The sequence below is a fragment of the Coregonus clupeaformis genome, chromosome 11, assembly GCF_020615455.1.
Source record: "Coregonus clupeaformis isolate EN_2021a chromosome 11, ASM2061545v1, whole genome shotgun sequence".
Classification (NCBI taxonomy): domain Eukaryota; kingdom Metazoa; phylum Chordata; class Actinopteri; order Salmoniformes; family Salmonidae; genus Coregonus; species Coregonus clupeaformis.
Window position 1 is genome coordinate 20,716,112 of NC_059202.1, and position 27,251 is coordinate 20,743,362.

The 27,251-nt window shown below is 41.7% G+C and overlaps 1 protein-coding gene across 2 annotated transcripts; it reads right to left on the reverse strand.

Annotated features, from left to right (window-relative positions):
* Nucleotides 1–17,524: 17,524 nt before the first annotated feature.
* Nucleotides 17,525–25,486, reverse strand: LOC121576517 (cell wall protein DAN4). Of its 2 annotated transcripts, none has more exons than XM_045223474.1 (4): nucleotides 25,360–25,486; nucleotides 20,644–20,949; nucleotides 19,022–19,091; nucleotides 17,525–18,104 (listed from the first exon to the last, which is right to left on the reverse strand). In XM_045223474.1, the coding sequence occupies exons 1-4, from the start codon at nucleotides 25,418–25,420 to the stop codon at nucleotides 17,930–17,932; spliced, it is 612 nt and encodes a 203-aa protein (XP_045079409.1). In that variant the 5' UTR covers nucleotides 25,421–25,486; the 3' UTR covers nucleotides 17,525–17,929. The 2 variants fall into 2 exon arrangements, with proteins under 2 accessions (XP_045079409.1, XP_041745650.2); XM_041889716.2 differs by having other exon boundaries at nucleotides 17,525–18,103; nucleotides 19,006–19,091.
* Nucleotides 25,487–27,251: the final 1,765 nt, after the last annotated feature.

Here is a 27,251-nt window from a genome sequence, read left to right on the forward strand (position 1 = left end):
AGCTCTGGTGGACATTCCTGCAGTCAGCATGCCAACTGCACGCTCCCTCAAAACTTGAGACATCTGTGGCATTGTGTTGTGTGACAAAACTGCACATTTTAAAGTTATCTTATCTTGGCAAAGGAGAAATGCTCACTAACAGGGATGTAAACAATTTTGTGCACAAAATTTGAGATAAATAAACTTTTTGTGTGTTTGGAAATGTTATATTTCAACTCATGAAACATGGGCCCAACACTATACATGTTGCGTTTATATTTTTGTTCAGTGTAAATACAAACCTTCACAGACTTCACAGAATGGTGAAGGAGCTATCGTTTAATTTTTGAGGGGGTTTGTTGACACACTGAAGCCCCTGGTCGCAAGTCCAATACAGATTGAAGGTGCCACTGCAGCTGTCGTTTAACTGCCAGGCGCAGATGTCACAGCATTTGCAGATATCGAGGGCCACGCCGCCTAACAAGCAATTGGTTGGCACCTCGCATTCCGCCTGATGGAAAGGCACACATAAAGCGCCCGGCTGGTCTTCCAAATAAAGGAGCTCAGAATGCATATCGCAAGAAGGTATGTCCTGGTAGAGGCCATGAAGAAAAAAGTAAAATATATATACCAGACAACTAATCAGTCCAACAAGGTACAAAACACATTTTTTACATTTTCGCAGGCGCTCTTATCCAGAGCAATTAGGGTTAAGTGCCTTGCTCAAGGGCACATCGACAGATTTTTCACCTAGTGGGCTCGGGGATTAGAATCAGTGACCTTTCGGTTACTGGCACAACGCTCTTAACCACTAAGCTACCTGCCGCCCGTATAGCTGTGACATACGAAGAGCATGCAGTTCTAAAGAGGTTCAAAGTTCTGTCCAAATTATAAGCCAGAAAAGAAACCAATCCTTCAAAATGTGCATGCAACTTTCTGTTCCGTCATGTATTGTAATCTGAGCAAGGGAATGTCCTTTTTGTTAGAGATTAAATGTTAACACTTGATTTGAAGCACCACCTCATTTGTGGTGCAGTAAATTACCGCCTGGAATTACGAGAATTTCTTCCTGTTTGGTGCCTTTAGAATGTTTTAGAATCCTATTTTAGAATCATCCTTTTACTTTTTTCCACATTTTGTTGTGTTTTTTAATTTAAAATGGATTAAATTGAGATTTGTTTTCACTGGCCTACACACAATGTACAAATTAATTAAAAATGAAAAGCTGAAATGTCTTGAGTCAATAAGTATTCAACCCCTTTGTTATGGCAAGCCTAAATAAGTTCAGGAGTAAACGTTTACTTAAAAAGTCACATAATAAGTTGCATGGACTCACTGTGTGCAATAATAGTGTTTAACATGATTTTTAATGACTACCTCATCTCTGTACAGTACCTCAATTATCTGTAAGGTCCTTCAGTTGAGCAGTGAATTTCACAGACTCAACCACAAAGACCAGGGAGGTTTTCCAATGCCTCGCAAAGAAGGCTACCTATAAAAATGGCAGACATTGAATATCCCTTTGAGCATAGTGAAGTTAATACTTACACTTCGGAGGGTGTATCAATACACCCAGTCACTAAAAAGATACAGGCGTTCTTCCTAACTCAGTTGCCGGAGAGAAAGGAATCCACTCAGAGATTTCACCATGAGTTTAATGGCTGTGATAGGATGGATCAACAACATTGTAGTTACTCCACAATACAAACCTAATTGACCGAGTGAAAAGAAGGAAGCCTGTACAGAATAAAAATATTGCAAAATATGTATCCTGTTTGCAACAAGGTAATAAAGTAATACTGCAAACAAATTGGCAAAGCAATGAACTTTTTGTCCTGAATACAAAGTGTTATGTTTGGGGCAAATCCGATAAAAATAAAATAAAATAAAATTGTATTTGTCACATACACATGTTTAGCAGATGTTATTGCGGGTGTAGCGAAATGCTTGTGCTTTTAGCTCCGACAGTGCAGTAATATCTAACAAGTAATATCTAACAATTTCACAACATATACCCAATACACACAAACCTAAGTAAGGAATGGAATTAAGAATATATACATATGTGGATGAGCAATGACAGAGCAGCATGGACTAAGATACAGTAGAATATTATAGAATACAGTATATACATATGAGATGAGTAATGCAAGATATGTAAACATTATTAAAGTGACTAGTGTTCCATTTCTTAAAGTGTCCTGTGATTTCTATAGGCAGCAGCAGCCTCTAATGTGCTAGTGATGGCTATTTAACAGTCTGAAGGCCTTGAGATAGAAGCTGTTTTTCATTCTCTCGGTCCCAGCTTTCATACACCTGTACTGACCTCGCCTTCTGGATGATAGCGGGGTGAACAGGCAGTGGCTCGGGTGGTTGATGTCCTTGATTATCTTTTTGGCCTTCCTGTGACATCGGTGCTGTAGGTGTCATGGAGGGCGGGTAGTTTGCCCCCGGTAATGCGTTCGGCAGACCGCACCACCCTCTGGAGAGCCCTGCGGTTGCGGGCGGTGCAGATGCCGTACCAGTCGGTGATACAGCCCGACAGGATGTCTCAATGTCTCAATTGTGCATCTGTAAAAGTTTGTGAGGGATTTAGGTGCCAAGCCAAATTTCTTCAGGCTCCTGAGGTTGAAGAGGCTCTGTTGCACCTTCTTCACCACATTGTCTGCATGGGTGGACCATTTCAGTTTGTCAGTGATGTGTACGCCAAGGATCTTGAAGCTTTCCACCTTCTCCACTGCGGTCCCGTTGATGTGGATAGGGGGGTGCACCCTCTGTTGTTTCCTGAAGTCCACGATCATCTCCTTTGTTTTGTTGACGTTGAGTGAGAGGTTATTTTCCTGGCACCACACTCCCAGAGCCCTCACCTCCTCCCTGTAGGCTGTCTCGTCATTGTTGGTAATCAAGCCTACTACTGTTGTGTCGTCTTGAGTTGGAGGTGTGCTTGGCCATGCAGTCATGGGTGAACAGGGAGTACAGGAGGGGGCTGAGCACGCACCCTTGAGGGGCCCCAGTGTTGAGGATCAGCGAAGTGGAGATGTTGTTTCCTACCTTCACCTCCTGGGGGCGGCCCGTCAGGAAGTCCAGGACCTAGTTGCACAGGGCGGGGTTCAGACCCAGGGCCTCGAGCTTCATGATGAGCTTGGAGGGTACTGTGGCTTTGAATGCTGAGCTATAGTCAATGAACAGCATTCTTACATAGGTATTCCTCTTGTCCTGATGGGATAGGGCAGTGTGCAGTGCAATGGCGATTGCATCATCTGTGGAACTATTTGGGCGGTTAAGCAAATTGAAGTGGGTCTAGGGTGACAGGTAAGGTAGAGGTGATATGATCCTTGACTAGTCTCTCAAAGCACTTCATGATGACAGAGGTGAGTGGGCGATAGTCATTTAGTTCAGTTACCTTTGCTTTCTTGGGTACAGGAACAATGGTTGCCATCTTGAAGCGTGTGGGAACAGCAGACTGGGAAAGGGAGAGATTGAATTGTCCATGAACACACCAGCCAGTGGACGCGGCTAGGGATGCCATCTGGGCCGGCAGCCTTGCGGGGGTTAACATGCTTAAATGTCTTACTCACGTCGGCCACTGAGAAGGACAGCTCACAGTCCTTGGTAGGGGCCGCGTCGGTGGCACTGTGTTATCCTCAAAGCGGGCGAAGGTGTTTAGCTTGTCTGGAAGCAAGACGTTGGTGTCGGCGACGTGGCTGGTTTTCCTTTTGTAGTCCGTGATTATCTGTCTGAGCCGTTGAATTGCGACTCCACTTTGTCTCTATACTGATGTTTTGCCTGTTTAATTGCCTTGCGGAGTGAGTAGCTACACTGTTTGTATTCTGCCATATTCCCAGTCACCTTGCCATGGTTGAATGTGGTGGTTCGCGCTTTCAGTTTTGGCGATTGCTGCCGTCTATCCATGGTTTCTGGTTAGGGTAGATTTTAATAGTCACAGTGGGTTTTAATAGTCACAGATACAACACATTACTGAGTACCACTCTCCATATTTTCAAGCATAGTGGTGGCTGCATCGTGTTATGGGTATGCTTGTAACTGTGAAGGACTGGGGAGTTTTTCTGGATAAAAAAGAAACATAATGGAGGTAAGCACAGGCAAAATCCTAGAGGAAAACCTGGCAAGAAGAAAGACAATTAAATCCACTTTGATCCCACTTTGTAACACAACAAAATGTGGAAAAAGTCAAGGGGTGTGAAAACTTTCTGAAGGCACTGTACAGTATATAACAACAAGTCTCTGTTCCCTCTTGAGGAAGAACAGTCCTCTAGCCTATTGGTCTTGCTCTACTAGCCTTATTTAAAAACATTTAAATACCAATTAGTGATCAGTGGACCAAGGTCAAGGGTGGTGAAGCGGGTAGCAAAAAAATAAATAAAAGAAGAATTGAAAGAAGCTGTCCTCTGTAGCCTGGGTGTCTTTTAGTGAAAACTCCTTCTCATGGTCAGTCAAAACCTGTTAGTGGCTGGCCCAGTCACCTGTATGTGTTCAAACATGTTAGTTAGTTTACTTCAATTATGTTGTTAGTTAGTTTACTTCAATTATCTTTTGTATTATACAATTCAATCTTATAAAAAATCTAACAAAGTTTACTTGCAAACTAGTAGACACAAGTATAGGTTTTTAGTATTATGATTTACAGAACATTTAAGTACTTGTGATATGTGGTTGAACTTAGAATAAACTATTGTTCCAAGTAAATTTTTTGAGGGTGTAGTAGTACCATATAAGTGCACTGTACTGTCTGAAAACACACTTGTATAGCTAAAATGTATGTACACTCTTAGAAAAAAAGGTTCTGGATAAAACCGAAAAGGGTTATTGCTTGCTTCATATATGGCAACCCCTAAAGGTTCTACAGTATATAGAACCCTTTTGTAGTGTTCTTTGATCAGAACCCCAGGGCTTCTTCTTCACTGAACCAACATTAGTTCCATATAGAACCCTTGGGTATATAGAACCCATATAGGGTTCTATATACTGTAGAACCTTAAGGAGTGCCATATATGAAGCAAGCATATAACCTATTTCCTGATCTGGTAACCTAACCAGGTAAAACTCCGGACCTTATATGGTATGATGTGATTAATCTGTTGTAAAAAGGTTTAATATGGGCTATGATGGGAGCAGAGTTTTTCTAATCAGGTCACATGGTTCCTGGAAAAACTCTTGGCCTTAGGGAGGATGAAAACCCTGTCAAACTGCAGCAACCTTGTACTTGTTCATATGAATTGTTTTACATTGAAATGTTTTAAAGAAGGACTGGGGGGGTTCTTATACACAGACACAGAGAAAGCAACATGATTGGACAATAAAACTCACAGGGCTGAGTTTGCTTATTTTGTGTAGTCCTGGCCTATGTAACCTGTAGGCTTAATTAAACATGTTTTCACAGTCTGTCAACAACTGTTATCCCATTCACATTTTCTCACAAACAAATGAGCTATAAATACACAACATTAACGCATAGTAGGCTAGACTATGTAGCTGCTGTTGTTAGTAGCCTACAGTTGATCAGACTGAAAAATATTGTCGTATCCATGCAATTCAGCATGTCAGATCGCTAGTGTTTATGTGTATAAACTGCTATATTTAAGTTTTCGCTTGTGTCTGTCCGGAGTGAGGAAAGCGACCTGCGATTTTCATGAATCTATTTGGTCAAGACAGGCAAAGAGCAGCTGCTGTGACGTGGTGAGGTTGGACCCAGGTGCTGAGAAGAGACCAGACGAGGAATCAGTGGTTAAGGATAAACATAATACTTTACTGAGAAACGGTAACCAAAGGATCACAGTAAAACTGGTGTGGCGCTACGTCTCGCAAACTCACACGGCAAACAATTCAAGCTTCTGCAAAGATAAACAGAAAACACACCTCTCTTAACAGGGAAATCATCATGAGTAAATAGGACACACCTGAATGTCGATCATGTCTCTAGGACGGTCTCTGCCGCCCTCTGCTGACAGGTGGAACCATGACAGCAGCACTGTGATATGAAGGACAGAGAAATTGTGTGGGAGTTGGCAAATCATGAGGCAAATCGGTAAAAAAAAAAAAAACTGCACTCTTTTTAACGCTTTGCATCTATATTTTATTAAACTAAATCAAAAGTGGTGTGGCGCTGCCACACCTGATTGAAAAGTACTGTGGCAAATGCCGCCTTGCAACACGTTTTCCAGTGGGCCTGTCTGTGGCACTGGGTGTGTGAGAGAGTGTTTAAAGTTCCAATGCAGCCGTTTTTATCTCAATGTCAAATCATATCTGGGTAACAATTACCTTACTGTACCTTACTGCAATTGTTTTCAATATAAATGTTGAAAAATAAACAATAGCTTCTTGCTTGAGACAATTTCTCGAGCAAGAATTTTGCTAGGACTGTCTGGGAGTGGAAAACTGAAAATGTGCTGTTATTGGCAGAGAGGTTTGGAACTCTTTCTTATTGGTCTATTAACTAATTTACCGTACGGTGATGTCACCGTGGATGGCCAAAACTCCATCCCACCAAAACAGGCTGAAATTTCAGGTGGTCTTTTCAAACAGCTCTTACATTAAAAGGGCATTGTAATTTTCACAATATTATTCCAATCTTGTAGTGTGGAAATATATATAAAACACAGGAAAATCACTTTCTGGACTGCAGTGGGCCTTTAAGTTTTCTGCTACTTAAACATTTGAACACTTAATTAAAAATATATATAATAAACATGTTTATGTGGTGGTATCAATTGTGAACTAATCAAATGGGGCTGTATTCCCGGCACCACAAAAAGCTGATCGAAAGACTGACTGGGGCCGGCAGTCAAACAAACTGCACTGTGCTGACAGCACACTGGACTTGACTTTGAAAGGTAATTTACGTTTGAGCAGACATCCACAGCATTTACGGTGAATGTGATCGCCACGAACGTCATGGAAATTGCTTTTAAAAGTCAACTACAATGTGATATCTACACAGTGCAGAGCAGTGTGAATCCTGGCCTGGGTCTGAACAAGTCATATAAATGTAGTTTCCTTCTTGTCAATCAAACACATTTGCCTTCAGATATCAGGTTTAGCGGCATTGCAGCCGTAGAGAAACTGGAGGAGATACTTTGCGTAACTTATAAAACATCTCAAATATTTGTGGATGCACATTGTTGGTGTCTATCCAAACTATTTAGAAAAAATAAGCTTTACTTATTTTTTAACACTTTACTTTGTGGTTGTACGTACCACAAACGACCTGCCACTGGCATTAAACAAAGCAGTGTAACAATGTACCCTGGGAGTCAGGAAGCAAGTACAAGGAGTGCATTTAATGATAAATAAAACATGGCACAAAACAAGAGTAGCGTACAGGCAGGAACAGAGTAACAGGATCAATAACGTCTAAGGAAGGAGCCAAAGGGAGTGATATATATAAGGGAGGTAATCAGGAAGGTGATGGAGTCCAGGTGAGTCTCATGAGGCGCTGGTGCGCGTAACGATGGTGACAGGTGTGCATAATAAAGAGCAGCCTGGTGACCTAGAGGCCAGAGGGGGCGTATACGTGACAATGCGTGTCCATGTATGCTGATGATTCAACCATATACTGTACGCATCAGCAACCACAGCTAATTAAGTCACTGAAACCCTTAACTGTGTTTTGGAATGGGTGGCCACTAATAAACTGGTCCTGAACATCTCTAAAACTAAGAGCATTGTATTTGGAACAAATAATTCCCTAAGTTCTAGACCTCAGCTGAATCTGGTAATGAACAGTGTGGCTGTCAAACAAGTTGAGGAGACTAAATTACTTGGCGTTACCTTAGATTGTAAACTGTCATGGTCAAAACATATAGATTCAATGGTTGTAAAGATGGGGAGAGGTCTGTCTGTAATAAAGAGATGCTCTGCTTTTTTGACACCACATTCCAAAAAGCAAGTTCTGCAGGTTCTAGTTTTGTCTAATCTTGATTATTGTCCAGTCATGTGTTCCAGTGCTGCAAAGAAAGACCTAGTTAAGCTGCAGCTGGCCCAAAAACAGAGCGGCACGTCTTGCTCTTCATTGTAATCAGAGTGCTGATATAAATACTGTGCACGCCAGTCTCTCTTGGCTAAGAGTTGAGGAGAGACTGACTGCATCACTTCGTCTTGTTATAAGAAACATGAATTTGTTGAAAATCCCAAATTGTTTCCATAGTAAACTTACACACAGCTCTGACACACACACTTACCCCACCAGACATGCCACCAGGGGTCTTTTCACAGTCCCCAAATCCAGAACAAATTGAAGAAAGCGTACAGTATTATATAGAGCCATTATTGCATGGAACTTCTTATTGAAGTGATCTCATATTGCTCAAATAAACAGCAAACTTGGTTTCAAAAAACAGATAAAGCAACACCTCACGGCACAACGCCTCTCCCCAATTTGACCTAGATAGTTTGTGTGTATGTATTGATATGTAGGCTACGTGTGCCTTATTTTTAAAATAATTGTTTTATTGATGTAGTTCTGTCCTTGAGCTGTTCTTGTCTATTAATGTTCTGTATTATGTCATGTTTCATGTTTTGTGTGGACCCCAGGAAAAGTAGCTGCTGCTTTTGCAACAGCTAATGGGGATCCTAATAAAATACAAAAAAGATTTTTTTTTATAGGCATGACATATACAGTGGGGAAAAAAAGTATTTAGTCAGCCACCAATTGTGCAAGTTCTCCCACTTAAAAAGATGAGAGAGGCCTGTCATTTTCATCATAGGTACATGTCAACTATGACAGACAAATTGAGGAAAAAAAATCCAGAAAATCACATTGTAGGATTTTTAATGAATTTATTTGCAAATTATGGTGGAAAATAAGTATTTGGTCACCTACAAACAAGCAAGATTTCTGGCTCTCACAGACCTGTAACTTATTCTTTAAGAGGCTCCTCTGTCCTCCACTTGTTACCTGTATTAATGGCACCTGTTTGAACTTGTTATCAGTATAAAAGACACCTGTCCACAACCTCAAACAGTTACACTCCAAACTCCACTATTGCCAAGACCAAAGAGCTGTCAAAGGACACCAGAAACAAAATTGTAGACCTGCACCAGGCTGGGAAGACTGAATCTGCAATAGGTAAGCAGCTTGGTTTGAAGAAATCAACTGTGGGAGCAATTATTAGGAAATGGAAGACATACAAGACCACTGATAATCTCCCTCGATCTGGGGCTCCACGCAAGATCTCACCCCGTGGGGTCAAAATGATCACAAGAACGGTGAGCAAAAATCCCAGAACCACACGGGGGGACCTAGTGAATGACCTGCAGAGAGCTGGGACCAAAGTAACAAAGCCTACCATCAGTAACACACTACGCCGCCAGGGACTCAAATCCTGCAGTGCCAGACGTGTCCCCCTGCTTAAGCCAGTACATGTCCAGGCCCATCTGAAGTTTGCTAGAGTGCATTTGGATGATCCAGAAGAGGATTGGGAGAATGTCATATGGTCAGATGAAACCAAAATAGAACTTTTTGGTAAAAACTCAACTCGTCGTGTTTGGAGGACAAAGAATGCTGAGTTGCATCCAAAGAACACCATACCTACTGTGAAGCATGGGGGTGGAAACATCATGCTTTGGGGCAGTTTTTCTGCAAAGGGACCAGGACGACTGATCCGTGTAAAGGAAAGAATGAATGGGGCCATGTATCGTGAGATTTTGAGTGAAAACCTCCTTCCATCAGCAAGGGCATTGAAGATGAAACGTGGCTGGGTCTTTCAGCATGACAATGATCCCAAACACACCGCCCGGGCAACGAAGGAGTGGCTTCGTAAGAAGCATTTCAAGGTCCTGGAGTGGCCTAGCCAGTCTCCAGATCTCAACCCCATAGAAAATCTTTGGAGGGAGTTGAAAGTCTGTGTTGCCCAGCGACAGTCCCAAAAGATCACTGCTCTAGAGGAGATCTGCATGGAGGAATGGGCCAAAATACCAGCAACAGTGTGTGAAAACCTTGTGAAGACTTACAGAAAACGTTTGACCTGTGTCATTGCCAACAAAGGGTATATAACAAAGTATTGAGAAACTTTTGTTATTGACCAAATACTTATTTTCCACCATAATTTACTAATAAATTCATAACAAATCCTACAATGTGATTTTCTGGATTTTTTTTCCTCATTATGTCTGTCATAGTTGACATGTACCTATGATGAAAATTACAGGCTTCTCTCATCTTTTTAAGTGGGAGAACTTGCACAATTGGTGGCTGACTAAATACGTTTTTCCCCCACTGTAGGTCTACATACATACATACATCATACTGTGAACTCTGGGTCTATGGTGGGGTGGGGGGATAGAGGGTTTTTGTTATGTTGGGGGCTTGGGATTATTGTTTGTTTTTTGTTTGGGGGAGGAGATCAAGGCCCTGGCGAGAGAGGAGCATCGGCGGCAGCAGGTTTTTCGTCGGAAGGACGAGAGGCAACCCCAAGAAATTTTTTTGGGGGGCACATGGTTTAGGCGGCTGGGCAGCAGGAGGCTGCCACAGGGAGAAAAGGAGAAAAGGCTAGCGGATACGGAGCCATTGGCGAGTAGAGGGAGGGAAGTGTTTGTGGCACGGCGTGAAGGACTGATGTGTGTTGCCAGTCCGGTCGGCCCGTTCCTGATCCTCGGTTGAGGCCAGTGGTGTGTGTTCCCGGTACGGACCGGCCTGTTCCTACTCCAAGCACCAGGTCCACGGTGTGCTACGCCAGACCGGAGCCGCTAGAGCCTTCCGCCAGACAGGAGCCGCTAGAGCCTTCCGCCAGACAGAATCATACACCAGCGATGGAATCAGCAGGAGCCGACGCAGCCCGTACAAGACTGGAAGCCCAGGTTCGGGGTCCAGCAAGAGCAGCTCCTGCAGATGGGAACCGTCCTGCGGGAGGTGATGACCACTCTCCGAGGCTGGGGTCCGCCTCCACCGCCAGCCGCTCAGCCTGCACCGTCAGCCAGCCATGAGCAGCCAGATCCGTCAGCCAGCCATGAGCAGCCAGATCCGTCAGCCAGCCACGAGCAGCCAGATCCGTCAGCCAGCCATGAGCAGCCGAGATCCGTCAGCCAGCCGCGAGCAGCCAGATCCGTCAGCCAGCCGCGAGCAGCCGGATCCGCCAGAGCCGTCCAGCCAGGATCCGCCAGAGCCGTTCAGCCAGGATCCGCCAGAGCCGTTCAGCCAGGATCTGCCAGAGCCGTCCAGCCAGGATCCGCCAGAGCCGTCCAGCCAGGATCCGCCAGAGCCGCCAGCCAGGATCCGCCAGAGCCGTCCAGCCAGGATCCGCCAGAGCCGTCCAGCCAGGATCCGCCAGAGCCGTTCAGCCAGGATCCGCCAGAGCCGTCCAGGCCGGATCCGCCAGAGCCGTCCAGCCCGGATCCGCCAGCCAGCCAGGATCCGCCAGAGCCAGCCAGCCCGGATCCGCCAGAGCCGTCCAGCCCGGATCCGCCAGCCAGCCAGGATCCGCCAGAGCCAGCCAGCCAGGATCCGCCATTCAGTCCGGAGCTGCCCCTTAGTCGGTACTGCCCCTTAGCCCGGTGCTGCTCCTTAGCCCGGTGCTGCCCCTTAGCCCGGTGCTGCCCCTTAGTCCGGTGCTGCCCCCTTAGTCGGTGCTGCCCTTAGTCCGGTGCTGCCCTTAGCCCGGTGCTGCCCCTTAGCCCGGTGCTGTCCCTTAGCCCGGTGCTGCCCCTTAGCCCGGTGCTGCCCCTTAGTCCGGTGCTGCCCCTGAGTCCGGTGATGCCTCTTAGTCCAGGGCTGCCCCTTAATCCTGTGGGGTTTAGTTGGGGGGTGGTCATGTGGAGGAGGTTACACAAAGCGGGTAGTGACTATGGTGGGGGTGGGGACCACGACCAGTGCCTGAGCCGCCACCATAGACAGACGCCCACCCAGACCCTCCCCTAGACTGTGGGCTGGGTGCGCCCGGAGTTCGCACCTTTAGGGGGGGTACTGTGACACTCTGGCTCTAGGACTTGTGTATGTGAGCTAGAGTGCATGTTGGTCTGTCATTGGGACATACATACATACACATACATATCCTTTTTTAAAAATATATTCCCCTTAATTACTTTCCAACCCAACCACCCTTTCCCTAATTGGAGTAAACTAGTGAACAACAATACTTAGGCCTCTACTTCCAGCTTATACTTACTATATACATTTTATGGACACAGTCAATATTACAATAATTATATTTTGTTTGTTTCTTCTCCTGAACTTCTTCTACTCTCAACCTCTCCGATCATTTTCATGATGTCCATCCGGTTTGCTTCTATATGCCATATCTTTCTAACTGTGCTCTTTCACAAAAGTTCCCAACCTACAACCGATATATTTATTATGGACACAGTATGCTTACATTATTAGTTATCTTGTTATTAGTTGTTGTTAGTTGTTATTAGTCCCATCCTTCAACTCCCGAGTGGCGCAGTGGTCTAAGGCACTGCATCACAGTGCTAGCTGTGCCACTAGAGATCCTGGTTCGTATCCAGGTTCTGTCGTAGCCGGCCGTGACCGGGAGACCCATGGGGTGGCGCACAATTGGTCTAGGGTAGGGGAGGGAATGGCCGGCAGGGGATGTAGCTCAGTTTGTAGAGCGTGGCGTTTGCAATGCCAGGGTTGTGGGTTTGATTCCCACGGGGGGTATGAAGAAAAAAAAAAAATGTATGTACTAACTGTAAGTCGCTCTGGATAGAGCGTCTGCCAAATGACTAAAATGTAAACACCTCCCATTTATCTCTTAACACCATCCATATAAGATTTCTATTTGCCATATATTTTTCAACTGTACTTTGATGTTTTACAAAAGTTCTTTTTTTTTTCTCATTGTTTCTACAGATTGTAAATTGAAAATAAACATTATTGCTAAAAGTATTATTATATTAATGATCGATTGACTATTACTTTTCAGATCACCCAGTAATGCTATCTGCAAGGTTAGCTCCAGGTAAATATTGCAATTCTTTAGCCATTCCTGGACCTGTGTCCAAAAACAAGCTACAAATGGACAGTACCGAAACAAATGATCTAATGATTCTGTCTCTTCGCAGCAAAATCTGCAGAGTTGGGAAGATTGTATCCCACATATAAATAACATTCTATTGGTAGCAAGAATTTTATATAATAATTTAAATTGAAAGATTCTAAGTTTTGAATCTGTTGTCGTTTTGCGTATCAGTTCATAAACACTATGCCATGGGATCGGTATGTCAAAAATCTCTTCCCAACTATTTTGCAATCTATATGGGACGGCTGTCAATCCTTTGGTCCTTAAATGAAACTGGTATACTTTTTTATTTATCACAGTTTTCTTGAACCAATTATGTTCTTTAATGACAGACAAGTTCCTTACTTTCTCCCCCTTCCACTTTCCTCTTCCATTTTTGCGGTAAGGCTGCAATTATTTGGTTGTAATTTTGGGTAGAGCAGACATTTCCATATGTTTTTGTTAGCTGCATGTGCGACATAACTCCACCAGTCCTACCGATGATATCATTTACGAAGATTATACCTTTTTTAAACATTTTGTCAAAAAAATAAGTTTTTTTGTCAATTAGTATATTTGAGTTTAACCACAATATTTGTTGCATTATTTGTTCTGTCGTTTCTGGAGGATTAAATTGAAATTGCAACCAACTTTCTATGGCTTGTTTTAGAAATAGTGATATTTGGGAGATTATTTCCTTTTCAAATAACTGAAAGTGAGTGGTTGTAATCTGAATAAAGGGAAAAAGGCCATTCTTGAACATTGGGTGAGACAATCTTACTAATTTGCTAGAGAACCAGTTCGGATTTAAGTATAACTTTTGTATGACTGAAGCTTTTAGTGATAGGTCTAATGCTTTAATATTTAATAATTTCTGTCCTCCGAATTCATATTCATTATATAAATAGGCCCTTTTAATTTTGTCTGGCTTGCCGTTCCAAATTAAATTGAATATTTTTTTCTCATATAATTTAAAAAACTGTTCGCTAGGCGTAGGCAAGACCATAAGCAAATAGGTAAACTGGGATAATACTAACGAGTTAATCACAAATTGACAGGTATTTACCTTTCCATGGTAGCAAGATCTTATCTATTTTTGCTAATTTTCTATTAAAATGTAGTGGAGTGAGATCATTTATTTCCTTTGGGATATGTACATTTACATTTACATTTACATCATTTAGCAGACGCTCTTATCCAGAGCGACTTACAAATTCGTGCATTCAATTTATGATAGCCAGTGGGACAACCACTTTTTTTTTTTTTTATGGGTGGGGTGGGGGAGAAGGATTACTTCATACTATTCCAGGTATTCCTTAAAGAGGTAGGGTTTCAAGTGTCTCCGGAAGGTGGTCAGTGACTCCGCTGTCCTGGCGTCGTGGGGGAGCTTGTTCCACCATTGGGGTGCCAGAGCAGCAAATAGCTTTGACTATTTGACCATATATGTATTCCGAGTATATCCACATCACCATCAGACCATTTTATTGGTAAACTACATGGTAATGTAAAAATTGTATTTTTTAGTGATCCAATACGTAATATAGTACATTTGTCATAATTTGGTTGTAATCCAGAGAGGTTATAAAATGTATCTAGATCCTCTATGAGGCTGTGGAGGGATTGTAGTTGTGGATTTAAAAGAAAACATGAATCATCAGCATACAATGACACCTTTGTTTTTAAGCCCTGGATTTCTAATCCCTTGATATTATTGTTGGATCTGATTTTAATAGCTAACATCTCGATGGCCATAATAAATAGATATGCCGATAGTGGACAACCTTGTTTCACTCCTCTTGACAGTTATAGCCATTATTTACTATTTTACACCTAGGGTTACTATACATGATTTTTACCCAATTTTATAAGAGATTCTCCAAAATTGAAATGCTCCAGGCATTTATATACAGTGGGGAGAACAAGTATTTGATACACTGCCGATTTTGCAGGTTTTCCTACTTACAAAGCATGTAGAGGTCTGTAATTTTTATCATAGGTACACTTCACTTGTGAGAGACGGAATCTAAAACAAAAATCCAGAAAATCACATTGTATGATTTTTAAGTAATTAATTTGCATTTTATTGCATGACATAAGTATTTGATCACCTACCAACCAGTAAGAATTCCGGCTCTAACCGACCTGTTAGTTTTTCTTTAAGAAGCCCTACTGTTCTCCACTCATTACCTGTATTAACTGCACCTGTTTGAACTCGTTACCTGTATAAAAGACACATGTCCACACACTCAATCAAACAGACTCCAACCTCTCCACAATGGCCAAGACCAGAGAGCTGTGTAAGGACATCAGGGATAAAATTGTAGACCTGCACAAGGCTGGGATGGGCTACAGGACAATAGGCAAGCAGCTTGGTGAGAAGGCAACAACTGTTGGCGCAATTATTAGAAAATGGAAGAAGTTCAAGATGACGGTCAATCAGCCTCGGTCTGGGGCTCCATGCAAGATCTCATCTCGTGGGGCATCAATGATCATGAGGAAGGTGAGGGATCAGCCCAGAACTACATGGCAGGACCTGGTCAATGACCTGAAGAGAGCTGGGACCACAGTCTCAAAGAATACCATTAGTAACACACTACGCCGTCATGGATTAAAATCCTGCAGCGCACGGAAGGTCCCCCTGCTCAAGCCAGCGCATGTCCAGGCCCGTCTGAAGTTTGCCAATGACCATCTGGATGATCCAGAGGAGGAATGGGAGAAGGTCATGTGGTCTGATGAGACATAAATAGAGCTTTTTGGTCTAAACTCCACTCGCCGTGTTTGGAGGAAGAAGAAGGATGAGTACAACCCCAAGAACACCATCCCAACCGTGAAGTATGGAGGTGGAAACATCATTCTTTGGGGATGCTTTTCTGCAAAGGGGACAGGACGACTGCACCGTATTGAGGGGGAGGATGGATGGGGGCCATGTATCGCGAGATCTTGGCCAACAACCTCCTTCCCTCAGTAAGAGCATTGAAGATGGGTCGTGGCTTGGTCTTCCAGCATGACAACGACCCGAAACACACAGCCAGGGCAACTAAGGAGTGGCTCCGTAAGAAGCATCTCAAGGTCCTGGAGTGGCCTAACCAGTCTCCAGACCTGAACCCAATAGAAAATCTTTGGAGGGAGCTGAAAGTCCGTATTTCCCAGCGACAGCCCCAAAACCTGAAGGATCTGGAGAAGGTCTGTATGCAGGAGTGGGCCAAAATCCCTGCTGCAGTGTGTGCAAACCTGGTCAAGACCTACAGGAAACATATGATCTCTGTAATTGCAAACAAAGGTTTCTGTACCAAATATTAAGTTCTGCTTTTCTGATGTATCAAATACTTATGTCATGCAATAAAATGCAAATTAATTACTTAAAAATCATACAATGTGATTTTCTGGATTTTTGTTTTAGATTCCATCTCTCACAAGTGAAGTGTACCTATGATAAAAATTACAGACCTCTACATGCTTTGTAAGTAGGGAAACCTGCAAAATCGGCAGTGTATCAAATACTTGTTCTCCCCACTGTATAAACCCCAGTCATACTTTATCAAATGCCTTTTCGAAGTCTGCTATGAATAGCAGGCCTGGTTTCCCAGATTTGTCATAGTGTTCTATTGTTTCCAGTACTTGCCTTATATTATCTCCAATGTATCTTCCATGTAAAAAACCTGTCTGATTAGAATGAATAATGTCCGACAATACCTTTTTAATTCTATGCGCTATACATTTTGCTATAATTTTTGCATCACAACACTGAAGTGTAAGGGGCCTCCAATTTTTTTAATGGACTGGATCTTTATATTTTCCACTTGTATCCTGTTTCAGTAATAATGAAATCAGACCTTCTTCTTGAGTGTCTGATAATCTACCATTTACATAAGAGTGGTTAAAACATGCTAATACCGGTCCTCTGAGTATATCAAAAAAGGTTTGGTATACCTCGACTGGTATGCCATCCAACCCTGGAGTTTTCCTGGACTTAAAGTCTTTAATTGCATCCAGAAGTTCCTCCTCTGTAATTTCACCTTCACATTAGTATTTCTGTATGGCTGTTAATTTTACATTATCAATAGAAACAAAATCTCTACAATTAGCTTCATTTAGAGGAGATGGAGGCGACTGAAATGAAAACATATGCTTAAAGTATGCATTTTTCTTAATGAGAAGGAGGAAAACCGAGGCGAAATCAGTATGTTCAGCCCTCCTTTAAACTAGCCACTGCCTACAAATGCTAATATTAGCATTTTTGAACCAAAACCCCATCTAAGTCAATCTACCACACAGCATGTTTTAAATGTCATGTCCACATCATCTGAAAGTAATTTTAAATCAAGTCAGTTAGCAACATAATCAACATAAGAGATGATTTGGGCATGTTATTTTAAATCAATGATTCCAAATGAGCACAAAAAGAAAGTTGTTTTGTCTGTACCTAAAAACGCCTTGAAACAGGTTTGATTGAGAGGGGCCCAAACTAACATACCACAATGGGGTTGAAAAACAGGTTTGTTGACTTAGAGAAAGGATAACAAGACAAAAAGAATACATCTTAAAAAGAAATAAAACAGCTACAAAAAAATCTAATTCTAAATAGTCTGCCATACTTTAGAGAAAAAGTGGTTTAATTCAGAGCCTTTCATTTACTGCATCCAAGTTCAGAGTCAACTGAGATATTTCCACATATTAATTTAAACTTGTTGATTATACTATATACCAGTCCCTGTCATACAGTAAAATACATTACCAGAACATAACCTAATCCCAGTCAATATGGTTGATGTTAATGTATTTATAAACCCTTTACAACCCACTTAAAGGATACCTCAATGTGAAGTGTTACCAATGTCACTCACTTTTAAAAATCATAGATATTCCTTTAAAATTAGAGTACAAACTTGTATGACATATATTTATGTACCTCCATTTTAAGTTACCTCACTGCCTTAAAATTAACAAGTTAACAGTCAACAAGTAGGCTATACAGACGTCTGATGAATCAGTCATGATTATGAAACTGGATCGGTGACTGGAGGGGAGGTGCGGAGTGTGGTGAGTGTGGTGGGTTCAGGGCTAGTGGAGGGTTGTTGCTGGTCTCCACACTGGGCGCCGCTACATTTTGTCACACGTTTCACTGTTATCTTCAGAGGTCCAAGGGCATTACTGCCGATTTGCTTCAAGAACTGAAATACAATACATATATTGTGATGTATGTGCTACTGTAAATGTGTAAAAACAATAAATCAAATACAATTATCTGTACATGTACAGCTTCCTCATCTTATTGGTAAATCTATACATTTACAGGGGAATCTATAGATTTACCAGATAGATAAATACTTTTCTATATATCCTGGTAAATGTGTAAAGAGAGGCCTTTTTGAACATCAGTAGGATATTATGCAGGCAGATAGTAGCATGGTTCTGCGTGTATGGGGCAAAGTTACATTTCGGGCCAAATAAGTAACTTGGGTATTTTAGAGCAACAGAAAGCTCTTGGTGAGATCTATCTAGGTCAAACCAACACTATCAATCATGTTGATTTTGCTCTCCTGTCAAGTTTTCTCACCGAACCTCCAGCATACTGCTCTTCATGCCTCATAGCTAACTCTTCTGAAGCAAAACGGAACAAAAAAGTAATTAATCTAACACATGCAAGCAGAAAACTGATTTCAAACACAAAAGCAGGTCCTTGTCCTGGGTGGATCTAACCTATCGCTTTCTAACCCATCGCTTGCACGCACACCCATGACAGTATCTGCCTGCAGTAGCCCACCACTGTTCAAAAGGCTTCTCTTTACACATTTAGCAGATTCTCTTGGCCAAGTCTAAAGATTCACCAGCATGACTGGGAATCTATAGATTTACAGTTTCTAACCATTTACCGTAACGTTGGGAATTTCAATCAATCAATTTAATTTTAATTCATTCAAATTCTGCATCCTGTTTACCATTTCAATTCAAAATTAGAAAAGGAATTGGAATTTATCAAGCATTCGCAATTCAATTCTGAATTGACATCAACCCTGACTTACAGACAGGGAGAAGACAGACAAAGGTCAAATCAGATAGATTGTCAACATACCTCCTCAATGTTTGAAACGATTCCATCGTTATCAAGATTTTCATAGCTGGATAACTTCACCACTGCATGTGCAAACGTGGTCAGGTCTGAGGAAGATGGAAGTGATGAGACACATAAATAGTTAACATCAATGTTCAGGGAGTGGATCAAACTCAATACAAACTAGAACTACAAACATGTCGTACTATATATTTCCACATTTCTGCAACACTGTGATTTTTGGATCCCTTCCCTTGTACAGTGCCTTCAGAAAGTATTCACACCCCTTGACTTTTTCCACATTTTGTTGTGTTACAGCCTGAATTTAAAATTGATTAAATTGAGATTTTGTGTCACTGGTTTACACACAATACACCATAATGTCGAAGTGGAATTATACATTTTTACAAATTAATAAAAAATGAAAAGCTGAAATGTCTTGAGTCAATAAGTATTCAACCCCTTTGTTATGGTAAGCCTAAATAAGTTCAGGTGTAAAAATGTGCTTAACAAGTCACATAATAAGTTGCATGGACTCACTCTTTGTGCAATAATAGTGTTTAACATGATATTTGAATGACTATCTCATCTATGTACCCCACACATACAATTATCTGTAAGGTCCCTCAGTCGAGCAGTGAATTTCAAACACAGATTCAACCACAAAGACTAGCAAGGTTTTCCAGTGCCTCGCAAAGAAGGGCACCTATTGGTAGATGGGTAAAAAAAAAAGCAGACATTGAATATCCCTTTGAGCATGGTGAAGTTATTAATTACACTTTGGATGGTGTATCAATAAACCCAGTCACTACAAAGATACAGGCGTCCTTCCTAACTCAGTTGCCGGAGAAGAAGGAAACAGCTAAGGGATTTCACCAAGAGGCCAATGGTGACTTTAAAACAGTTACAGAGTTTAATGGCTGTGATAGGAGAAAACTGATGATGGATCAACAACAGTGTAGTTACTCCACAAAACTAACCTAAATGACAGAGTGAAAAGAAGGAATCCTGTACAGAATAAAAATATTCCAAAACATGCATTCAGTTTGCAACAAGGCACTAAATTCACTTTATGTCCTGAATACAAAGTGTTATGTTTGTGGTAAATCCAGTACAACACATTACTGAGTACCTACCACTCTCCATATTTGGTGGTGGATGGGGTCGAAATGATAATTATTGTACACTAATAACAATTGATTAAATATGAATCTGTTATGACAAATCAAGAGGCACCAGTCAGAATGAACAGTCTTAGCAATGCTGACCCTTAGTAACCCTCAGGTTAATATGAGGATTATAGGCCTAATAATGAAGTTAATACCTAAAGGAATGCTTTCCTTTGATCTTTTAGAGCTTGTTCTGCACATTGTACAACACACTATAAATGTATATGAATAACATGACGATGATTGGGAATGTTTCAAAATTGGGATGATGCATTAGGATCTTTACGATGACAGATAGAAACAGTACATGCCATGCTCAGGAAGTAGATGAAGTTGAATACAATATAATGTAGGCTGTATGTTAGTACTGTAAATCCCTTTTAGATCAATAATCTATTAAGAACTAACTAAATTGATGGCAAGCAAACTTTGTCAGTCACATTTGGCCCACAATGTACATAAAACATTTTTTTTTTAAAAGCCCACTTACTTGCTGTAGGAATCGATGAGGTTATAGGAGTTGCGGGTGTTGATGTAGAAAACGAATCAAACTGTGATGTTGTGGTTGTGGTTGTGGTTGTGGATGTAGTCACCATGACATCAGTTGTGGTTGGAGGAGTTGTGGTTGTTGATGTAGTAGTAGGAACCAGGAAAGCAGTTGAGGTTGTAGGAGTTATGGGGTTTAATGTAGTAGTAAGAACCGGGAAAGCAGTTGAGGTTGTAGAACTTGTGGTTATGAGTGCAGACACTGGAACAGCAGTTGAGGTTATAGGAGTTGTGGAGGTTGATGTAGGCACTGGGACAGCAGTTGTGGTTGTAGGAGTTGTGGTTGTGGAAAAAAGAATTGTTGCAGCAAAAACAGATTATCATCAATGCTGATTAAACAAATGTAAAGCCTGTCGCACAATTTTGCAAAATACTTGGTGTTTACCACTCAATCCCAAATGTTTGAAATGCTGTGGAATTTGAATACAGTGGAGGATGTGTTGCCACAGAAAATATAGCCTAAACGTCCAATAATAAGTTAATGCTGTCATAACAAAAACAGAGAATTGTTACAGTCATGTCATTGCAACAGTGGTATGCTGTTAGACTGAATGCAAACAAGCTTCTCTTCTCTTTTACTACCACCAGTTGACTGGGAAAGGTTGACATTTAATTTAGGTTTTGAAGAACATGTAGGGCTCTATTTTCGGCTGGCATTAAAGGCAGGGGGCGCTGGTATCAAAGCGCTCTGCTATTTTTCCAACCCTGGCGCCAGGATTGGTAATTTACCTGTCTTATATCAGCTCGCTTGCGCTGAGGTGGGAGGGGTGGACATATTTGAGGTGTGTCCTTAAAAAACGTGGGCCAATTGTGCCAATTTCAAGCAGCTGTTGATATTTAAGACTCACAAAAAGCTGGTCTTAGCAGTAAAACAATTGGTTATGGCATCGATTTTGCCAGCGGAGGCTCACATTAGCCTAATCAGTAGCCTATAAACAAATGTTTTATTAAAATATCACGAGCAGCAAAACAGTCAACAGGCATTCCCGTTTTTTCTCTATATTGGACATTATTTTTGTCCATGCAGCTTCTGTGAAAAGTTTGGACTCATTTGGCCTGTATGCGATAACCTGCCTAAATGACTACCGACCCATAGCACTCACGTCTGTAGCAAGGGCTTGTAAGTAAGCGTTTCACTGTAAAATTTGATTTGATTTGATGCCCATTGAATGAAAGGTCCCCTGTAGCTCAGTTGGTAGAGCATGGCGCTTGCAACGCCAGGGTTGTGGGTTCGTTATCACACGGGGGGGCCAGTATGAAAATGTATGCGCTCGCTAACTGTAAGTCGCTCTGGATAAGAGCGTCTGCTAAATGACTAAAATGTAAATGTGTCAGTGACTTTAGGAAGTCTGTTTAGGAACTGCTTATTGTTTTTCCTTGATTATTTTGTTTAAAAATGTAATCTTCAATTTTCAATCTTTAGGGCCTAACTGTCAAATCGCAGTAATTCCTTGGTGCTGAATCCGCTTGTTGCCATGGCTATTGGCCTGTTAGTTTGTTTCCCTTTCACAAAGTCACCAACAGGCCATATCAACAGCGATGGTAGGCTAATATTATTATAACGTTTGGGAAACGTCCAACTGTCCATGGCTCGAACATGCAGAGCATTTTCGAAATGCGAATGAAATGTGTGTAGACAAATATTTCCATGTTGAAGCCAATAAAAAAAACCTAGTTACATGTTTGTTATAACTAGGCCTATTGTACGGTTACTGTATTCAATGGATAGGACAAACATCCATGCCTCCTGCCGAAGAGCCCTTAGACCTACGTGTGCACACATTGCCTTAAGCCTATGGATAAGAGGAGAGATGCAATGTATGATGTCATGCTTCTGCCACGATCCTATTTAGAAATGAGGAGTGGCTGCGGTTCCGGATTTTCTGGAACCCGGAAGTTTTGGACTAAAGATACATAGATTTCTGCGCATGTGCAGGATCCGCTGCATTCTCCCCCCTCTGAGTCCTTTCAGCTGCTGCTCAGTGCTCACTCACTCCGTGAATCCGCTGCCGTTTGTTCGTACAAACTTAGTTATTTGTTATGTCATAACGGTAATCAAAGCTAACATAAGCACAACACAACAGGGAGATTTCATGTTCTTTTTTCAGGAGGGGAGTTAGCCTACATTCAGCTATTTAGGCAAGCTATAGCCTACAAAGCATACCAACAAGTCATACCTCCAAAAGCAAGACAGACCGGCAAACATTGGCTATTGGGAGGCAACGTTCTTTTTTCAGCATCTCTGGCTATATGGTAGAACTACACTGAACAAAAATATAAATGCAACAATTTCAAATATTTTACTGAGTGACAGTTCATTTAAGGAAATCAGTCAATTGAAATAAGTTCATTAGGCCCTAATCTGTGGATTTCAGATGACTGGGAATACAGATATGCATCTGTTGGTCACAGATACCTTTTTTTTTAAAGTTAGGGGTGTGGATCAGAAAACCAGTCAGTAACTGGTGAGACCACCATTTGCCTCACGCAGCGCGACAAATCTCCTTTGCATAGAGTTGATCAGGCTGTTGATTGTGGCCTGTGGAATGTTGTCCCACCCCTCCTCAATGGCTGTGCGAAGTTGCTGGATATTGGCGGGAACTGGAACACGCTGTCGTACACATCGATCCAGAGCATCCCAAACATGCTCAATGGGTGACATGTCTGGTGAGTACGCAGGCCATGGAAGAACTAGAACATTTTCAGCTTCCGGGAATTTTGTACAGATCCTTGCGACATGGATCCATGCATTATCACGCTGATCCATGAGGTGATGGCGGTGGATGAATGGCACGACAATGGGCCTCAGGATCTCGTCACAGTATTCAAATAGCCGTCGATAAAATGCAATTTTGTTAGTTGTCCATAGCTTATGCGTGCCCATACCATAACCCCACCGGCCACCATGGGGCACTCTGTTCACAAGGTTGACATCGGCAAACCGCTCGACCACACGACGCCATCTATTAGAAAAAAAGCTGCTATTGTGACGTCCCTCACACTCGGTCGGTTTTTGTATTTATTATTATTCAGTTTAATAAATGTGTTCCTTTTTACATTTAAGTCATGCGTGGTCTCCCTTTGTTGTTACGAACTATGAGCCAGGTCGTAACACTATCTAGAACTATGAGCCAGGTCGTAACACTATCTAGAACACTATCTAGTATTTATTATTGTTCAGTTTAATAAATGTGTTCCTTTTTACATTTAAGTCATGCGTGGTCTCCCTTTGTTGTTACGAACTATGAGCCAGGTCGTAACACTATCTAGAACCTAAAAGGGTTCTTCGGTTGTCCCCATAGGAGAACCCTTTGAAGAACCCTTTTTGGTTCCAGGTAGAAACCTTTTGGTTCCAGGTAGATCCCTTTTGGGTTTCATGTAGGACTCTTTCCATAGAGGGTTCTACATGGAACCCAAAAGGGTTCTATGTGGAACCCAAAAGGGTTGTCCCTGGAACCAAAAAGGGTTATCCTATGGGGACAGCCAAATAACCATTTTAGAACCCTTTTATCTAAGAGTGTATAGTTGAAACCGGGTTTCATCCGTGAAGAACACACTTCTCCAGCGTGCCAGTGGCCATCGAAGTTAACCATTTGCCTGCTGAAGTCTGTTACGAAGCCGAACTGCAGTCAGGTCAAGACCCCGGTGAGGATGACGAGCATGCAGATGAGCTTCCCTGAGACGGTTTCTGGCAGTTTGTGCAGAAATTCTTCAGTTGTGCAAATCCACAGTTTAATCAGCTGTCTGGGTGGCTGGTATCAGATGTATGTGTTCTCAGGTGTCTGTGTTATTTTGCCCATCTTAATCTTTTCTTTTTATTGGCCAGTCTGAGATATGGCTTTTACTTTGCAACTCTGCCTAGGTCAGCATCCCGGAGTCGCCTCTTCACTGTTGACGTTGAGACTGGTGTTTTGCGGGTACTTTTTAATGAAGCTGCCAGTTGAGGACCTGTGAGGCGTTTGTTTCTCTAACTAGACACTAATGTATTTGTTCTCTTGCTCAGTTGTGCACCGGGGCCTCTCACTCCTCTTTCTATTCTGGTTAGAGCCAGTTTGCGCTGTTCTGTGAAAGGAGTAGTACACAGCATTGTACGAGATCTTCAGTTTCTTGGCAATTTCTCACATGGAATAGCCTTCATTTCTCAGAAAAACAATAGACTGACGAGTTTCAGAAGAAAGTTATTTGTTTCTGGACATTTTGAGCCTGCAATCGAACCCACAATTGCTGATGCTCCAGATACTCAACTAGTCTCAAGAAGGCCAGTTTTATTGCTTCTTTAATCAGCACAACAGTTTTCAGCTGTGCTAACATAATTGCAAAAGGGTTTTCTAATGATCAATTAGCCTTTTAAAATGATAAACTTGGATTAGCAAACACAACGTGCCATTTGAACACAGGACTGATGGTTGCTGATAATGGGCCTCTGTACGCCTATGTCGATATTCCATAAAAAATCTGCCGTTTCCAGCTACAATAGCCATTTACAACATTAACAATGTCTACACTGTATTTCTGATTAATTTGATGTTATTTTAATGGACAAAAACAATGATTTTCTTTCGAAAACAAGGACATTTCTAAGTGACCCCAAACTTTTGAACGGTAGTGTACATAGACATATATTGACTACACAAAAATAGGATTCAGAAGTGCTACTTACACGTTGTGCTTTGCCCTGAGGACAGGCCGAACGTTCCAACAAAGATAATCATATAAAGCATTGTGAATGTGGGAAGTAGAGATTGGTTTGTTAGCAACACAAACAAACTTTCTTCTTTCACTGTCTGTCAAGCAGGTGTCTGTCTAGTATTATACTGGTTGAAAGTGGGAGTGGTCTTGTCATCAAGAAATCTGATACCTCCTTCTCTCTTTTCACCTTTGATGAAAAAATTAGGAGAGACATTAAGATTGCACGGGCATGTGGAATTCCATTTCTATTGTCACACACTCAAAACAAAGGTTCTACATACAGTAGAATATACAGTGAGCTCCAAAAGTATTGGGATAGTGACACATTTTTTTGTACTCCAGCACTGGATTTGAAATGATACAATAATCCTGAATGAATCGTGAATAATGATGAGTGAGAAAGTTACGGTGGCATAAATACCTCTCACCATTACAATAACAGGGGCATGTCTTAGGGTATTTGGTATAAGGTATTTTATTAGGATCCCCATTAGCTGTTGCAAAAGCAGCAGCTACTCTTCCTGGGGCCACACAAAATATATCTTGTATATCTTGTTATCCTTTCTCTAAGTCAACAAACCTGTTTTCAACCCCATTGTGGTATGTTAGTTTGGGAATCCTCCTGTGTTTGGCGGTTGCCATAACAAAATACTAAATATATAATACATATACAGTTGAAGTCGGAAGTTTACATACACCTTAGCCAAATACATTTAAACTCAGTTTTTCACAATTCCTGACATTTAATCCTAGTAAAAATTCCCTGTCTTAGGTCAGTTAGGATCACCACTTTATTTTAAGAATGTGAAATGTCAGAATAATAGTAGAGAGAATGATTTATTTCAGCTTTTTTTATTTCATCACATTCCCAGTGGGTCAGAAGTTTACATACACTCAATTAGTATTTGGTAGCATTGCCTTTAAAACGTTTAACTTGGGTCAAATGTTTCGGGAAACCTTCCACAAGCTTCTCACAATAAATTGGGTGAATTTTGGCCCATTCCTCCTGACAGAGCTGGTGTAACTGAGTCAGGTTTGTAGGCTTCCTTGCTCGCACACGCTTTTTCAGTTCTGCCCACACATTTTCTATAGGATTGAAGTCAAGGCTTTGTGATGGCCACTCCAATACCTTGACTTTGTTGTCCTTAAGCCATTTTGCCACAACTTTGGAAGTATGCTTGGGGTCATTTTCCATTTGGAAGACCCATTTGCGACCAAGCTTTAACTTCCTGACGGATGTCTTGTGATGTTGCTTCAATATATCCACATAATTTTGTCCCTCCTGCAGCAAAGCACCCCCAGAGCATGATGCTGCCACCCCTGTGTTCTTTGGCTTGCAAGCCTCACCCTTTTTCCTCCAAACATAACGATGGTCATTATGGCCAAACAGTTACAGTGGGGAGAACAAGTATTTGATACACTGCCGATTTTGCAAGTTTTCCTACTTGCAAAGCATGTAGAGGTCTGTAATTTTTATCATAGGTACACTTCAACTGTGAGAGACGGAATCTAAAACAAAAATCCAGAAAATCACATTGTATGATTTTTAAGTAATTCATTTGCATTTTATTGCATGACATAAGTATTTGATCACCTACCAACCAGTAAGAATTCCGGCTCTCACAGACCTGTTAGTTTTCTTTAAAAAGCCCTCCTGTTCTCCACTCATTACCTGTATTAACTGTACCTGTTTGAACTCGTTAACTGTATAAAAGACACCTGCACACTCAATCAAACAGACTCCAACCTCTCAAACATCTTTTTTTTGTGTATTTTATTAGTATCCCCATTAGCTGTTGCAAAAGCAGCAGCTACTCTTCCTGGGGTCCACACAAAACATGAAACATGACATAATACAGAACA

What these genes read in the sequence shown, in the direction of transcription:
- LOC121576517 (XM_041889716.2), bottom strand. Translation starts at nt 25,420, where the DNA reads ATGCTTTATATGATTATCTTTGTTGGAACGTTCGGCCTGTCCTCAGGG. An exon ending in CTCAGGGCAAAGCACAACGT is followed by an intron (nt 20,950 to 25,359) that starts GTAAGTAGCACT and finishes CTGCTGTCCCAG; the next exon opens with TGCCTACATCAACCTCCACA. An exon ending in TCGTTTCAAACATTGAGGAG is followed by an intron (nt 18,104 to 19,005) that starts GTATGTTGACAA and finishes ATTGTATTTCAG; the next exon opens with TTCTTGAAGCAAATCGGCAG.